Below are 17500 nucleotides of genomic sequence, written 5' to 3'. Positions count from 1 at the left end.
GGAATGCTATTTAATTTATTCTCGTGTGGACGGTCCCGGTTTTTCCGTGTAACCAACGGAACCCTTGTACCCAGGGCTATGTGCCGGCCCAGTCTGTGCAGCGAACCATCACAAAGCTGCCTTCAAACTACAAATGTGCCGGCATACCTGAGCCTTTATCTGATCAGATTCCTCGCACAACATGGCGGTAAGTGGCTTCAATTGATGATTTTTGCTCCAATTTCTGATGCAATTCTCGGTAGAGCAACAAACAGATCCGACCTCGTTTGGCAACAGTATACTGCTGTGCAAAGTTGATCATAGTACAAAGACCGGGGATTTGTTTATGCAAATTTAATCTCAGCTGATGTTTAAGGTTTAGCTGTGAATGTCTTTGTTTTCTAAACTTTGTTTATTTTCGCAAGCTGCGACAAAGATTACCAGTTAACTTTTAAACCTATCATGGGTTAAACATTGTTAACAGCATGCAGTAAAAAGTATACAAGTCATGCCTCACAGGAGCTATATAAGTACATATGCAAATTTATTAAAGTTGATGCTGAAATATTACTGAATCATTCATATAAACTTATTAAAGCTTAAACGATTTAAGTCATCTTAGACTTTCCAAAACGATTACCACAAGCCTAATCTAGTGCAATACATAATTTTCGGCTTAAATAATACCACAGCAAGTTAATTTGATGCAAGCCTGCCCTGCCCATCCCAGTATGAATATGGAAATTTAACACTCATGGTATCTTAAGTGACACGTTTATCTATTTTTAGTAATATTTCAAGGACAAAAAGATATCTAGAACATGCAACATCAAAATCATCTACAGAACAGTATAGAATATGATAAGAACCTATTCCCAGGCGAGGATGGCTTATGACGGCAAGGATTGAAGTGGATTACAGTAGTTTGATATAATTAGATTCCTTTGAGATCTTGCTGAAACGTCTGGTCTTTGTACCCTTGTAACTTTGTTTAAGTATAAAATTCCCTTAAAAACTGCTGTTATAAATGAAATGAGAAATATTCCATAATTTGAAAGAAAATGTTTAAAGCAAAATATTGGGTAAAATACTCAAGGTTTTTATACCCAGTGACAATGCTCCTTTAAAAACAAAAATAATTAGTCTCTGAAGTAACTGTTGTGCTATGAACCACTGTAGTATACTTCGAAATTGCTTGCCAGTGAATTAACAGCAAGTATATTTTGCAGGTAAGACAGGTAACTGAAAACCAATTAAGATTAAGTAAATAAATGCTTTACCTATAGCTAAGCCCACTCACCACGGTAACCTTTCTACAGCTCTCCACTTCACCAAGACACCAATCTCTACTTAACAACGTGTTACAGTTCTAAAGATAGTATCAACCAGCAACTGACCAGTAACCTACAAAATAAGCTGCTAATATTTACCTGTTTTATCATCTTGAAGTTGATAAATGCCTAAGTCCTCCTACACACCCTCCCTTCTTCTCTGACACCATTCTCTCTCACTCAATTCTGCAGTATTGTGTAGGCTATCAGCAAGGTTAAATTACGCTTAAATGTATTGGGATATCAATATATAGGAGTCATAACATAAGAAGTTTTCTATTTATGTATTGGGTCAAGACCTGCTTGTTATATTTGACACACTTAGAGCTCTATGCAATAAGTTACTTACCATCTTGTTTTTTCAGATATTATTTGTAATATTTACTTTCGTCATTGTTGTTTTTTCCTTACAGTCAACTTCCTCTATTGCGGACACTGTAAAAGGGAATACTTCAACAAAAAAGGCAAGAGTCAAGAGAAGACTTGAGTTTTCTGCTTCAGATTACAAATCCAAGAAAAAGATCAGAGTTAAGAGTGATGTCGTTATTTCTATCAGCCCTCTAGAACCTTCTGCTGTTAAAAAGCACAGCAAGTCACCCCCAAGTGACCAAAAGATACCTGATGAGGAGGTGGGTTTAAACCTTTAATCTTTATGATATTTCTATATTAATTTTATAGATTAATAACCATTCATTTGTTGTGGTGACACAGCCCAGAGGGGTTGGAGGTTACTCAAAAAATTTTTATTTGGGAGGCTCCACCTTACCCTTTCATATACCATTTTTGACAGAAAAGATAACCCTTTGGTATACCTTTAATAGGAAAGAAGCAGCCCTTTCACATACCTAAAGCTGCATCTCTTTTCTTAATTGTTCACTTGGTTAACAATTTTTCGTGGGTCTGTTAGAGATATTTTGAAAGGTCTTCATACCTAAATGACAGTTTTCCCTTCCCTTTTGTATACTCCAATTCGTGAAATCCCTACCTTTTTGGGCGGAGCCTTCCGGCATAGTCCGCTATGGGGATGACCACCCCCTCCCAGGTGATACAATACAAGTGTTATCTGAAACCTTAGTACTTAGTACATGTACATATGTCCTCAGTGATTAGTGATACTACATTATAAATTATAAAATCATGATTTTTAAGTATCCAATTTTACCTGTGTTTTTTTTTTTCGCAGCCTGAGGTGCCTGAGTATGTTATTGGCCAGTTGATATGGGGCCGGCTGAAGGGATATGACTGGTGGCCTGGACGTGTTGTTTCATATAATGAAGTACAAAAAGCTCCTCCGTCGCCAGATAACCACTGGGTCAGGTGGTTTGGAGATAACAAGCTTTCAATGGTGTGTAAGAGTTAACTCAATGAATTGTTTAAAGCTAAGGCTTCAAATATGTTTAGAACAGAAGAGAAAAAGATAGTTGCTTAGAAAACATCCATCAGAAATAAATAGGTAGAACTTAACTTCATTTTTATGATTTTGCTAGTCAGAATATAAATTATTGGAAAGATTAACAACAAAATTTTTTCCACCCCTAATTATTAAAATGCGACTACTTGAACCAGGCTACATGGAAGAGCGTTGACCAATCAAAACATTAATTTAGGACAATGAATGGTGACCTTTTTTGTAAACAGATCAATGACATTGTATGATCCATACCTAATAGCTCTACAATAAAAATTTGAAACCAACTAAATAAAGTTTGGTTTTACTTGAATTTATATACTATTGACCTCTCTATACAGTGTACTCCCATCCCCTGTGGTAAATCATCATAATATTATTGTTAATTTGGCTTCGAGAATTTTTAAAATGTAGGATTAAAACTAACCAATCAATATTGAAAGTTTCCCGGGAGGTCTGCATCTTTTGCAACTTTGTTGGGTTTCAAACAATTTGGAGAACTTTCTCCAACGTTATTATATGGCTAAAGTAGTACGCGCGCTCTGATTGGCTGCTGAGCGGGCATTATTTTCTTGTAATGACCGGGCATTATGAAAAATTTTCTCGGCTCGACGGTTTTTGAGTTGTGAGTAAAAGCTACTAGCACAATTGCGAAAACGACAATAAATACCGACAAAATGTAACTATCTTTTCAATAACTGAAAGAAAAATATTAGCATACCGATACTTCTTTAGTATGAGCGACGAAGAGAGCCACAGAGAGCGAGAGCGAGTTTCACCTCGGTGTCTTTTTAGATATTTTAAGAATAGCGCTAAAAGGCCATATAATAAATAACTTATTAACCTCGTCCAATTGGTCATTACAGGGCAATCTCAGACCTCGGCCTTGATGTATTGACCTCGCTATCGCTCGGTCAATACATCAAGGCCTCGGTCTGAGATTCTCCTGTAATGACCTCACTCTCGGTTAATAAGTAGTATTTATTGGTTCTTTTATGTTAAAGGTTGCCACCCTTTGTTCTCAATCAACATTTCTTCTGTTCATTCATTGATCAATTTCACGAAACTTTTAAGGCATTTAATTTGTCTGACAGATCAATGATCACATACTATTAGTATTAGGTTCCAAAATTTACTAAAACCTGAATATATGTAATATAATTCTGACTTTAATTTGTTACTTGTAATGTAGCTTCCTGTTCAATGTATACGGCCACTGTCTAAATTCAGAGAAAGTTTCAACCTTCCAAAGATGAGAGGACTTTATAAGAGAGCTATTATTAATAGCTTGGAGGTGAGGATTTCTTTTATGAGCGAGCAATTTCTTATACATGTCGTAGTTTAAATTTATCTTTGGTTTAAAAATTTTCAAACAAGTTTGATTTATATGTTCCTTAAAGAACAAGTGAAAATGAAAAATAAAAATCAAACTGGTAGATAAATACCTACAGTCAACTCTCGCCTTGCGGACACCCCGCTATTGCGGACACTCGCTATTAAGGACAAAATCAAGATCCCCGGCGAATAAGGTTTGACTGGAAATGACTCCCGCTATAACGGACTCTCGCTATTACGGACACTAAACGACGCCCCGAGCGTGTCCGCTTTAAGGTCGCGCGGGACCCTTGCTCATTTATAAATTCATTAGCCAAATTTCTTGACGGAGTGCTATCTTGTAAGTGATAAATGATCGTCGCAGTGAATTTCCAATTTAAGCAATTGGAATAAAGAAGCCTGAAAAAAAAAAAATCGGGCTTCAACGGGATTCGAACCCGTGACCTCCCGATACCGGTGCGATGCTCTACCAACTGAGCTATTGAAGCCACACATTGGGAGCGAGGTCAATTGTAAGTTCATATTTTCCCGCGAGAGGAGTGAAATGGTGTAATGTATATGAAATGATTCATATGAACTGCGGATGTAAATGAAAGTGATAAATGATCGTCGCAGTGAATTTCCAATTTAAGCAATTGGAATAAGAAGCCTGAAAAAAAAAAAAAAAAAAAAATTCAGGGCTTCAACGGGATTCGAACCCGTGACCTCCGCGATACCGGTGCGATGCTCTACAACTGAGCTATTGAAGCCACACATTGGGAGCGAGGTCAATTGTAAGTTCATATTTTCCTGCGGAGGAGTGAAATGGTGTAATGTATATGAAATGATTCATATATGAACTGCGGAGTGCTATCTTGTTAAGCTTTAATTCACTACATTTTGAACATCGATTCCTCTAAAATTTAACAAGGGTATTCGGGGATGATGGAATTACCTCGTGATTGTCCTTATACTGAGAGATGATCGTTGTCCGTGATGTTACAAACCCTTAAAAGTTTAACTACAGATAATGCGATTTTGTGTCCAAGTTTTCAGCTAGTACAGCGCACCAAATTAAATGATTATATAGCCTAGTGATAAATCATAACTCCTTTTGTGCTATGGCTAGAACAAAATTTTCGATTTCAAAAACTGCTACAAGTTAAAGGCTTTTAAGAGAGCAAAAATGTGAAATCTAAACTTTAAAACGTGCTATCTTCATTTTTAAAAGGAAATTTAAAAGTTCGCTCTAGTCATAGCACAATAGAGTACATCAAGTTTACGTTCCTCGCGAATCAACTATTGAAATTCTATATCGACGGAGAAAACTTGGACACAAAATTGCAGGTTTTGAGGCTTCCGAAGACCTTCCGAATCAATGTTTACAACAACGGGTGATATATTCAAAGCTGTGAATCTAATTATGATAATTCCCTATGTTCCAGCGCACGTGGCACAAAACGGAGAACAATTGCTATTAATTACTTGTACGAAAGAGTTTAAAAACAAACATTCTCATGAATATTTCGTTTGTTGTCGGCTTCAGTCGTCCGGCAGTTCGTGCATACTCTTTAAATAAATACATACTAATGATTGCAAGGGTCCTGCGCGACCTTGACGAGAGTTGACTGTAACCTGAAAAGTTTCAAAAATTTAAGATGGCTCTGAAACTGCTCCCTGGAAATTTTTTCAACTTTGGAATAAGTTGTATTTGACATGCTGATCATTTTTTTAATAATAACAGATGTGGGGTCACCAAGCTTGTTTTGTTATTGACAGGTTATACTGTTGTTATGGTAACCAGTGATGTCAATAAACCAACCACAATTTGTTTACCAATGATTGGGCATTTGTTTAAAACCTGATTATTGTAACAGCAGCTGATAAAAATTTGTAGTACTGACCCATCAAAGTACCGTATTTATTCGATTAAGCACCCTGGGCACTTATTAAATTTTTGGACCTGGGTACTTATTTGAGGCTGGGCACTTATTAAATTTTCTCCATTTTAGCAAGTAGTAAGTTTATTTTGAAGAAGTACTAAGCAGAATGTTAACCTTTAATTGAAAGTTTCTGTAAAAAACTAAGAAAATTCGGTCTTCGAAAAAGTCTTTTAGTAGTACTAAGTTAACAACATTCAACCCAATTGTCTCTAGGGTCAATACTCTTGTTATACAGTTCAGATTTTTTGGAGGAGTGGGGTGGGGTGGGCGCTTATTCGAGGCTGGGTGCTTATAAAAGGTAAAAAAGGTAAAGGTAAAGCAACTTTATTTATACACGGTTTGTGTTTAAAGCTAGAAGCTTGTGGGGCCGTGTATATGAAACAAATATAATATATTAAATAAACATAACATGGTTAAAAATCCCAACTGGCAGGAGGCAGACCAGTTGGCTATTTACAAGCATGACCGAGGATTTGAGCTCGGGGCAACCGAGAACAAATCCAGATAGTGGTCAGAACGGGACTTGAACCCGGGACCTCCAGATTTCAAGTCCGGCGCTCTAACCACTCGGCCACGCTGCCTCCTCCTTATAAACTTTTCCTACCTATAAGGTGGGCGCTTATTTCGAGGTGGGTGCTTATTCGAGGTTGGGCACTTAATCAAATAAATACGTAAAAGGGCTGGAAAGAACTGGAAACTATTGTCAACTTTCCTTTTTAGTTTTATTTAAAAAGTAACCCCAAAGCAACAGCTTATATTCAGTTGTAGCATTTAAATTTATGAAGGTCTGTAAAATAATTTTAATTCCATTTACTGAAAGCCAAAAGCTGGAGGTAATTTCACAGTGAATAAATAAATACTCAAGGGATTCCTCAAATTTTCCACAAAACGCACATCAGTAGAAGAAGATACTAGACCCATTTTATAAAGGACTTTATTAGTAAGAAAAAAAATCTGAGTATAACCTATACTGGGAATTCTCTAGTTTTGGAGTCAACAGTTACGCTTATAGGAAGAAGATAAATTTCTTGCCAAGGCAAATCAGTTGTTGGAAACAATTCTTCAATTTTGATGTTGGGATAGTCTCGACTTTCTTCACAAGCACCCTTGGTATCAGTGTGTGCCGTTTGTAACTATTGCTTTAAAATTGTTTTCCATTCCAATGGAATAGTGTCAAAAACCCTTATAATATTCATCCTTCGTAAGGTCTTCAGTTTACCTAACAGGTCACGCAATTGGATTATACCTTTCTTAACTATTTTTTTCTAAACAGTGGTTTTTCACCTGTACAAACAAACGTATTGTTCCAAATAATTTCATTTAGCACGTTCAATGGAGTGGAACTGTTAGCTTTGTTCATTTTTCACCAGGTGGCAGCTAGAAGGTGTGGAAAAGCGTTCACTAAAACCAACAATCAGCAAACAAGAAAAAGCAAGCAAGGTAGCAGAACAAGACAAGCAAAGGTTGAAGAAAAGGAAACGTCAGAGCAAAATGATGAACCTCTTAGTGACAAGGAGAGAGATGAGATGATGGTGAAGTGGGCAGTAAATGGATTTAAACCAACTGGTCCAAAAGGTTTTGCACCAACTGAAGGTACGGTTTGTACTTTTCTCATTAAACCTTTCTGCCTGTGACAGTTACTGATTGTTTCTAGTTTTTGTTTCTAGTTTTCTAGTATTTTCCTGTTGTTTAACAATATCAGGCACTAATTTGTTATAAGTTAGCACTTAACTGTGAATCCCCATTGCACAAATGCCTTACATACACCCCCAATTATTTCAGACTGCCCAGGATCCCATTTAGATAGTTTAAAGTACCATGGACAGCCAAAGGAATATGACACTGTATAAATGTTTTTATGTATTTATTTATTTAATTGAAAATCCCCACCATTCTATCAGAGCCTGGGTTCAGAACAAGTTAAGGTGGCTCTGAACCTCTCTAATATTTTTTTTTTAACTAGTACTTTGCCAAAAGTTGTATCATGACATGCTGATTACCATCAATAAATTATAACAAATGGGGGTCACTGCATGAGCTCATTTTTGATCGAGTTATTAGCACTTAGAGCTATAATTAAGGGTATTTTAACAGGTATACTGTTGCTATGGTAACCACTAATGTCAAGAAAACAATCACAACTTGTCAACCATTGATTGGCATTTGTTTCATTCCATTACTGTTATAGCAATTTATAAAGTATAATTTGTTAAAGTAGTACTAACCCATTAAAGTTTAGTCTGGAAAATATTGAAAACCATTATCAGCCACCTTAATTTGCAAAAAATTATTTGATTGTTCAGACTTAATTGCAATTTTGTATATTTAGAGCAGACGTGCATGTTTAGAGTTAACTTGATTGCTTTGATAACTCACAGCAGACATGATGCACAGCCCACCAACAGCCATTGTTACTGAAGTGGATTTGACATCAGAGAGCACACCAGTGACTTTAGATCACAAGACAAGATTTGGCAAACCAATCAGTGAACCAAATCTGGCAGAAGATATCAAAGGTAAAGTTTTCTGTGATAGTTACAGCAAGAAGCTTTGAAATTCATTGGTGATTAAAGTATAAGGAATTTGCTCATACTGTCTTAGCTGAGCAACAAACACGCTTATAACCAGGCATTTCCAGTTTCAAACATCAAGTTGTTCAATATGTTTATTTTTAGCACTGTTTGATGCAGTTAAAGCTGGTGAAAGGAAAATTGAAGGTGAGAATATGGACTTAAAATGGCTCTTGTCTTTGTGTAAGTGTCAAATTCTTGCTAAATCCTTGTAGGTTATGTTCTGAAGACTTCCTTTTTGAGGGGAGTGAATAGGGGGATCCAAATCCGCCGATCCGTCATAATTTAACGACCGAATCCGTCGATCCGTTGTAATTTAAAGACCAAATCCGCCGATCCGTTAAAAAAAGGTCTAACTTTCGAATCCAAATTTTATTTGTTGCCAGGATTTGTGAAAAACGCATCTGGAGTTGTTTTGTGTTATCTAAGAAGCAATCAGTATTTTACGATATTAACGATAAACTAAAAGGACTACCTCTACATTAGAAATCTGTTGTTAATCCTACAATCCTACAATTTCCGTACTGAGTGATATGCGGTAAGTCTTGCGCGTGACCAAAAAACAAAAAAGAAAAACAAAGCAGAGCATTTCTGAGGATCGTTGAGAACCGCGATCCGAACTTTATTGCAAGCAAAATCCAAAATCCGGGCCCAAAAATTGGATGAAACCAGATACGCTTCAATTGCAGGATCCGAAAATCCGTTAAAAAATATGCTCTGAATCCGAATCTGGGCAAAAATATTATCAAAATCCGTCGATCCGTTTTCCTATTAACCCCCCTTGGTCGGCCGGTCGGTCGGTCGGTCGGTCGGTCGGTCGGTCGGTCGGTCGGTCGGTCGGTCGGTCGGTCGGTCGGTCGGTCGGTTGGCCAAGTGGTCGGTCGGTCTCTCTGTGCAGTTGGTTGGTTGGTCATTTAATGAACCAATCAACTAAACCACTTAAATTATGATTGGTTGATTGATTGTTTTATTAATCAACCCACCAACCAACCACTGAAATAATGGTCAGTCACTCGGGTTGTTAGTCAGTTTGTATGACAATTATATAAGTCATTTATTTTTGTTGTCATTATGTTTAACAAAACACGCTTGCTTATCTTATTTCTGCTAATGATTCTTAAGGAATCTGTCTGGCATGTGGTGACAACAAAGTTTGTTCTAAACACCCTTTGTTTGAGGGAGGACTGTGTAAGGAATGTAAGGTAAGTATAAAAATACTACTCGGGTGCACTAACAAATTATTTGATCAGAGTTACTGGAGTTTCTCAAGTACAGAAGTTGTATAAAGGTGCAGATGTGAATTATGATTTCTTTTCTCTTGTAGACATGCTTCCTGGAAAATGTATATCTGTATGACGAGGATGGTTCTCAGGTACATCAATGTTTAAAATCTCACAACAAATCAAAGGGTTCATTACAAAGTGCAAGGCAGCAATGCATGCAATCCATTCCGGTTAGCCTGGTAGCCTTTTTATTTGGAGGCCTCGCTGTCCCGCCTCGCACGCCTCGCACACCTCGCTGTCTTGCACATTTGTAAGACTCAAATCAAAGTGCAGAAAGAAATGATAGTAATTGTAGAAACACAATAAGAATGATGTTATTCAGTCAGTGACACATCCTGGTAAAAACTTTTAATGATCCCTGATCATTCTCAAAGGTCCTCAAAATAAATGTCTGCATGAAAATCTGATTGTAGACCTTGAGGTTCTTTATCAAAATTCCCCAAGGCTCTAGATCCTCCAGATCATTGTGAATATTCCCACAAAACCACTGAAATTTGGCTAAAATTTTGCAAGACGCCCATTTTTTGGAGGACCATTCACCACCCCGACCTTATGAACCAGCACTCCAGCACTCACACAGAGTGGCTTGTGGGAGCTTGGCAACATTGCTTGGTTTTAATGCGACAAGTTACCCAGGTGCTGGTTGGATTAATTTGTCAAAATAAACTTATTATTCATAAAAGCGGGAAGCTTGTCACATATGGACCAAGTTATATGGCCCATCTCCCACACGTCTCTAATCATAATTATTATGTTTGGGGAAATAGAATGAATTAATGTCTACAAATTTCAATAAAACAGGGTCTTGGAATCTTAGAGAGCTTATTATCCAGAACTTATTTCAGCGGGGTCTTTACTCGTGTACCTCTGATTTTCATCAATTGTTGGAATACCATTCTACTTGTGGCCATATTAAATGGTCAGTCATTCAATATTGAATGTTTGTTTCTAGATGTATTGTACTATCTGTGGTGATGGAAAAGAAGTGTTCATGTGTGACAAAACTGGTTGCTTCAGGTAAGAAAAACACAATTTATTGCACTTAATAAAGTAACTCTGAGAATTTGTGGTTCCCTAGTTGTTGATCATTATATTTTTTCACTTGACGTGTTTGACAATGCCACATTATTGCTAGTAACACAAATAAGGAAAGAACCAGGAAAGAGCCACTTTTGCACACAATGACAATAAAGCTCTAATAACACAAACAGTAATACAATAGTGGAGGCCAAGCATATCCCTCCCACAGAGGTTTTTTTGGTTTGGAACCCCCCACCTTTCAGAAATTCAAGTTTAGCTTTGTACTTTAATTTCTTTATAGTTTTCTTTTAAGGCCCTCTGCCCCCCCGCCCCCCCTTCCAATGATTTCCTGTTCTCATATATAGAGTGGGTTTAGATTTTTTTGGATGCCAATTGAGACCATGTGATGATTAATTGTATGTGATGTATTATGTATGAACAGAACAGTTGTAACCTCCCAAATAAATCATCACATGATCTAAATTGTGTGGCAACAAGGATGTAAACACTTAAATGATTTTGTCTATCCCCCTTTATATCTCTAATAAAAGAATACAAGTATCTAATGTAGTTAAAATAACTTGACAGGTTTATTTAATGTGCTTTTGTAGGTCATACTGCAGTCTATGTATAGGCATGTTATGTGGAAAAAAGGCTGTGACAGAAGTGAGTCATGATTGCACTCTTTTTAAGGCAAAAGCAATAACTAGGACTTTGGAGTGGCTGCTAACAAGTTTTGTGCTGTTTAGATTGCAGCATCTGAGCAGTGGGTGTGTTACATGTGTTCAGGAAAGTCACAAGGACTTATCACACCCCGAAAGGACTGGTCAGCCAAGCTGCAAGAATTGTTCATGAATGACAAGGAACAGGATTTTGTAAGAAAATATTTCATTGTAGTTCTGCTCAACTCTTAAAAGAAAAGAAAATCATTTTGTAAATTATTATAATTTATAATGCCTGTCATTGATGTAGTCCATATTGTATAACCATTTGACATAGCATTACTTGAGACTGATAATTTTATTACGTTTTGCAGAAACCGCCGTACATTTTTCCTTCTGTTCCTCCAGAACAGCGCAGACCAATCCGGGTGCTGTCATTGTTTGACGGGATAGCTTCTGGTAAGTGTATTATGACAATGTACCATGAACTAACCTCTGTAGCTGGCTGACGTTATTTTATGATAAAATAACGGTTGGCAATAGTGATGAACAGAAGAATGCGACTGACAAAGCCAAAGCAGGTATAATGACAAAAGAATTACCAGCTATATGTGCGGCAGGTTTATACACAAGCTTGCCAGTACATGTCCTGCCTAACACACAATGTACTGCAACACAGAGGTTTAAAAGCTGTTTAGCTAGACATTGTGACAGAAAACCGAAAGCCAGCATAGGTAGAATAAACTTCATCTTGAGATTAGGATGACGTTTGCTTTTTATAGTTATTCGTAATAAGGCACTTACAGAGATTGCAAGAGTTGTCATAATCCAGTCCAAAATTAGCATGAGCACTGCTTTAGTGTCACGTCAGTGTAATTTAATATGAAATCGTCAAATGCTTAGCTGCAACTTCCCTGATGAAAAAAACAAAACAAAAAAAAAACTTCCCTGATGAAACAGATGAAAACTGGGTCCGTTAGAAGTTGTCTCTATGGCTGTTAGCGTTTGATTTCCAGCCATCTATAGTGGGACGTGATATGTAGGAGTGATCGTTAGGTGTCAGTTAAAAGAAACGGTTTAGTGCAATCTGGGTTTGTTTTGTGTTTATGTCCTAAAAAAGACCATTAATGTCCATGAAGATATTTGTTATAGTAACGCAAGTATGTCAAGTCTTCTGTAAACTATAACATTACAGGAATTTTAACTTAAATAATGCAATAACGCTTGTAGTTATTGTTGTACCTGTTTTATCTTGCCCCGAACTTCATTTTACTTTCTGTGTCACTGAGATAAAAATGGTTCATGACTGTTGTGGAGAAGTAAGATGTGACAATCTGTTTATTTTGATCGATCATGGCAGGATTTCAAGCCTTGAAAGAACTTGATATTGAAATAGAGGTGTACTGTGCTTCTGAAATTGATGAACAGGCCATGCAGGTTGGTATAGACAAGGTATCCAAGCCCTGCTATTGATTTCCCCCCCCCCCCCCCCACACACCCCTCTTTTAACAATTTAATGATAAACCTTAGGCTGATAGTGGTGTGACGGCTGGGTCGCGAAAGGGAAATGTATTGTACATTGTGATTGGTCATGACAACTATTTGAAACCTTCCTTGGTTCAGTGGTGAAATATCTGTGTTGGATTAAACCAGGGTGCTATAGGATACTTTGAAAGACTGGAACCTTTAATTATTTTATGGTTTAGTATAATGGAATGACATCACTGTGTGTTCATGTTTTACTAGGTGGCCAAGGTAAATCATGGTACTAAGATACATCACATTGGCGACATCAAAGAAATCTCTAGAGATAAGGTGACTAACTGCAGTTTCAAATGTATGTGTTTTGTTTATCTTAAGAACAAGTTGTTTAGTTGAGGTCTGTTTATTAAAAAAAAAAAAAAAAAAAAAAAAAAACCCCCTAAAAAAAACTAACACCCTAACCAATCAGTTATAATGCGTGGTTTTGGGTCAATTGGATGAAAAACCAAAAACAGTTGTTTTGGACAGTCATTTAAAAACAGCGTAATCTTTGTTTGTTTTTAAGTTGGAAGAACTAGGACCATTTGATTTTGTTTTTGGAGGAAGTCCGTGTAATGACCTCTCCATTGCAAATCCATTGAGACGTGGAATTTGTGGTAAGTGTAATTTGTGGTGAGTGAACGTATTGCATACGGTGCCCTGTAGCATAAGCACTGCTGTAATTTGACGTGAAATAAGCTGTACAGAAGGGAAGGTGGAGGATTTATACGCTATCACCGTAGATATCATGTACATGATCCAGTGAATCAAGATCGAGCATTATCAACAAAGAAAAAACGAAATGTCAGCAGAAGCAATTGAAGTAGACACTAGTAATGTGTAATTCCAAGACTCACGCTATTTCAGTCTGTTTCAATTAAAACTATTTTGAATCTGATTTAAAGCTATAAAATTGATCTCATAAAAACTGTTACAACTAAATTTTTGGCAATCTTCTGCCTTCTGTTGCCTTCATCTGGTTTTATGGGGAGTTGGGATGGGCTCACCTCCCACCAATGTGGCCCGGGTTCGAATCCCGGGCCCGACGTCATATGTGGGTTGAGTTTGTTGTTGGTTGTTGCCTTGGTCCGAAGGTCTTTCCCCTGGTACTCCGGTTTTCCTCCCTCCTGATAAAAACAACATTTTCAATTTCCAATTCGACCTTGATAGAGGTCCCCACATGAAAACCAGCTCGGCTGATGTGGCTTCCTCTCTAGATATTGTAGTTTAAGTTTATGAAGCTTCGATGGAGGCAACAGAAGGTTGCCGAAAAACATATTCTGAACATATTCTTCTGACTTTTATAAGAACAATTTTTTACAGTTTTAGATCAGATTCAAAATAGTTTTAATTGCAACAGCCAACACCGATCGCCCAAATGACACGACAATCTGTTGCTTTAGATTTTCCAAGCTACATGTAGTTTGTGATCATCTTCTAAATCGTTTTATGTGTAGACTGTTATATGGTTACCCTGCCTAATTGTGTGTTTTTGCTTTTTAGAGGGAACTGGTCGACTTTTCTTTGACTTTTTTCGGCTCCTCCAGTTTGCAAAACCCAAGTCAGAACTGGACCGACCTTTCTTTTGGCTTTTTGAAAATGTTGTTGGCATGAGAGCTGAAGACAAGAGCACTATTTCAAGATTTCTGGAGGTATGAAACAGTTTATGGCTAATTGCTTGTTCTCACTGAAGTTGTGTTTCCTTATTACATGGAATTAAGTGTTTTTTTTTTTCATAAACGTTAACGTTTAAAGAGTATTTAGTAGTTTTTTGGTCTCTATATCTCTATCTAATCGCTTTGCTGAAACGCTACACTTGTTAATTTAGATCAGGAACTCAACTGTGAAAATTGTTATGTACCGCGGACTGCAGTAGTTTACAGTAGGGATATCTACCAATTAGGGCGAGTGAAAATGGAACAGTTTTTGATTATATTCATGAACACACTCATATAAGTGGCCAATCAGAATGGAGTTAATAACAGTGTGTGTTGGTTTCAGTGTAATCCAGTGGTTGTAGATGCAAAAGAGATATCTCCTGCTCACAGAGCACGGTATTTCTGGGGAAACCTGCCTGGAATGAACAGGTGATTTGTGAGAATTAATACGTGAAAATGATTATCATCTTTTGTTGGCACATTGTGGAGACTCCGGGCTCGAGGGATGACGGAGTCATTGTGTTGTGTTCTTATGCATAATATAGAGGATGACTTGTTTCTCTGTCATAAGGGAATTGTTGGCAATCCGCCAAGCAGTCCGAACGTAAACTTAATGAAATGTTTTGAAAGCAACAACCCCCCCCCTCCCTCCCACCCGAAAACAGTGAGCCTCCGAAAGTAGCGATAAAGCATAATTAGTAGTTACTAACTATGGATAAAGTTAGTAGCGAGGCAAAATCCCGAAGGAACCTCCAATAGTATAAACGACACTGGGAAAGAATCAACCTCAAACGCGACTTGACTTGTTACATAAAACAAAACAATGGAAATCACAATTTAAACAGGCTGTATCAAAATCATATGATTTTTGATAAGATGAGCCTTATTCCAAAGGCAATATGTTACTCTGTTTTGATGCATTATATTCATCCTCTATGTACTGAAAACATTCTCATTTGGGTGGGCCGGCCCACGTTTCATCGTATCCACCCGAAAATAGCGGTTCCGCGAAAGTTATGATAGGATCGAAGGCTGTAAAATTTGAAACTAAACTTTGCGGTAAATTTATTGCTTACTGGTCCTTCTCAGTTTTAAGAACAGCTCAGAGATTCGTTTCATTTTTAATTTTTGGTCAGTTCATAATCTTATGTCTGTTAGATTTTTGTACCGTTAATTCCACAGACCAACAATACCTTTACCAGGCGACAAACTGTGCTTACAAGATTGTCTTGAACCAAATTGTGGACGGCAGGCCAAGGTATGTAACCACAAAACATGATACAGAGCTTGTCACATATCCGCAATCTATTGGTACTCAACCCCTCTTGTATAGTGTTTTGACGTACGGTAGGAACGGCTAAGAAGGAATTTCCTTGAACCAGAATTCCTGTTTAACCGAACCGTTTGGAGTGTTAATAATACATAACTTTGCTTTAGCGCGGTCAACAGCTAAATGTTGTCCAAATAATCAGTTACAGAAAGTTAATAACTTATTTGAAAACTTGGACCTACACTAATAATACTTTACAAAGCTGCACTGAATACAGATACACCACCCTACCAGCCGGGGGCAGAAAAAGGGGCCGTAAAAACGTAAAACAAACTGAAGTGCAGTTACATTGCAGTATTTGTATGTCATTTTTCATTCTTAAAAAAACAAATCCAAGATTACCATCATGTCACACAGTAGACAACAGTATTCATAAGAATCGAATAAGAATATTTTTATCAGATTCTCCCGATTAATCATGAAATTCTGAAAACAAGAGAAAAATCACCAGGCTAATCTTAAGAAGGATACCTAAACTATTAAAGAGCCAGGATTCGAGCCAGGATTCGAGCCAGGATTCGAGCTAGGATCCGAGCCAGGATCTGAGCAAGGATAATTAAGAATGGGACTAACTATTAAGCGCTCCGGTTAGCCTCCTCCGGTTAGCCTAAATAGCACTCTGGTTAGCCTAAATAGCGTTCGGTTAGCCTAACTAGCACTCTGGTTAGCCTAAATAGCATTACGGTTAGCCTACTTTAGCTTGGGTTGCTTGCGGTTAGCTTTTATAATAGGGTTAGGATTTCTATCTGAAAAAGGGTGGATCCTAGCTCTGATTCTAGCTCAGATCCTGGCTCGAATCCTGGCTCGGATCTTGCCTCGAATCTTGGCTTTATCATTAGTTTATCTCAATCTTAAATACTTTTTTTGCGATATGAGTCTAACAAAAGTAAAGAAAAGCACCAAAAATGTTTGTGAAAAGAATAAAGACCTCATGGAATAACTCAGAAATGATATCAAAATGCCGAAAATGGCACGGAATTGCGACCAGCTGGTCGCCAGTGCGACTGAAAATTGAGTGTTGGCGACCAGACTTTCAAGGCCAGTCGCCAGGAGATGACTAGCCTTTAGTGTCCTGTCTATGTTCTGAACCAACACTCAAGGAATTCAGTTTTAATTTGAAAAAATTCACAGGTTTCCAGAAAGAAACTTATTCCTTATTTCTTGTCTTGTCGAAGTTTTTAACCTCCAGGTTTGAAATTTCAAGAGACATGTTTAATAAGAATATCGAGAGAGCTTTGACTGTTTATGTCATACCTATGCCAGCCAGTCTAAATAGCGCGAATTAGGTATATAAAAAAAAAAAAAAACGAAGAAAACCAAATAGATAGCCTGCCAGCTCGTGTACGAGTACTACCAGGAGTATTGACAGGAACCTCCGTTTCACTGTCACTCTCGTCGACAAAAGCAACAACCTCATCATCATCATCATCACTCTAACTTGTTCATATTTTTAAACGTGGACGCGATAGTTTTCCAGTCAT

The 17500-nt window shown here is 37.5% G+C and overlaps 1 protein-coding gene across 2 annotated transcripts in view; it reads left to right on the top strand.

Moving 5' to 3' along the window:
- LOC144659484 (DNA (cytosine-5)-methyltransferase 3A-like) overlaps window positions 1–17500 on the top strand; it is a 31731-nt gene that overhangs the window by 95 nt on the left and 14136 nt on the right. Inside the window, exons 1-19 of one of the 2 annotated variants that reach the window (XM_078519932.1) lie at window positions 1–187; window positions 1724–1939; window positions 2494–2655; window positions 3911–4012; window positions 7346–7568; window positions 8357–8491; window positions 8651–8692; window positions 9668–9747; window positions 9870–9917; window positions 10781–10845; window positions 11460–11514; window positions 11598–11723; window positions 11885–11969; window positions 12871–12947; window positions 13257–13325; window positions 13558–13648; window positions 14535–14683; window positions 15033–15118; window positions 15872–15947. The exon at window positions 1–187 is cut by the window's left edge and continues 95 nt beyond it. In XM_078519932.1, the coding sequence (XP_078376058.1) occupies window positions 182–187; window positions 1724–1939; window positions 2494–2655; window positions 3911–4012; window positions 7346–7568; window positions 8357–8491; window positions 8651–8692; window positions 9668–9747; window positions 9870–9917; window positions 10781–10845; window positions 11460–11514; window positions 11598–11723; window positions 11885–11969; window positions 12871–12947; window positions 13257–13325; window positions 13558–13648; window positions 14535–14683; window positions 15033–15118; window positions 15872–15947 (1893 nt within the window). In that variant the 5' untranslated portion in view covers window positions 1–181. Of the gene's footprint in view, window positions 188–1723; window positions 1940–2493; window positions 2656–3910; window positions 4013–7345; window positions 7569–8353; window positions 8492–8650; window positions 8693–9667; window positions 9748–9869; window positions 9918–10780; window positions 10846–11459; window positions 11515–11597; window positions 11724–11884; window positions 11970–12870; window positions 12948–13256; window positions 13326–13557; window positions 13649–14534; window positions 14684–15032; window positions 15119–15871; window positions 15948–17500 lie in introns of both variants that reach the window. The other variant, XM_078519931.1, reaches the window with a different exon arrangement.

This window comes from Oculina patagonica, chromosome 7 (assembly GCF_052425735.1).
Source record: "Oculina patagonica isolate OP01 chromosome 7, crgOcupat, whole genome shotgun sequence".
Lineage (NCBI taxonomy): Eukaryota > Metazoa > Cnidaria > Anthozoa > Scleractinia > Oculinidae > Oculina > Oculina patagonica.
This window is presented reverse-complemented; position numbering and strand designations above follow the sequence as displayed.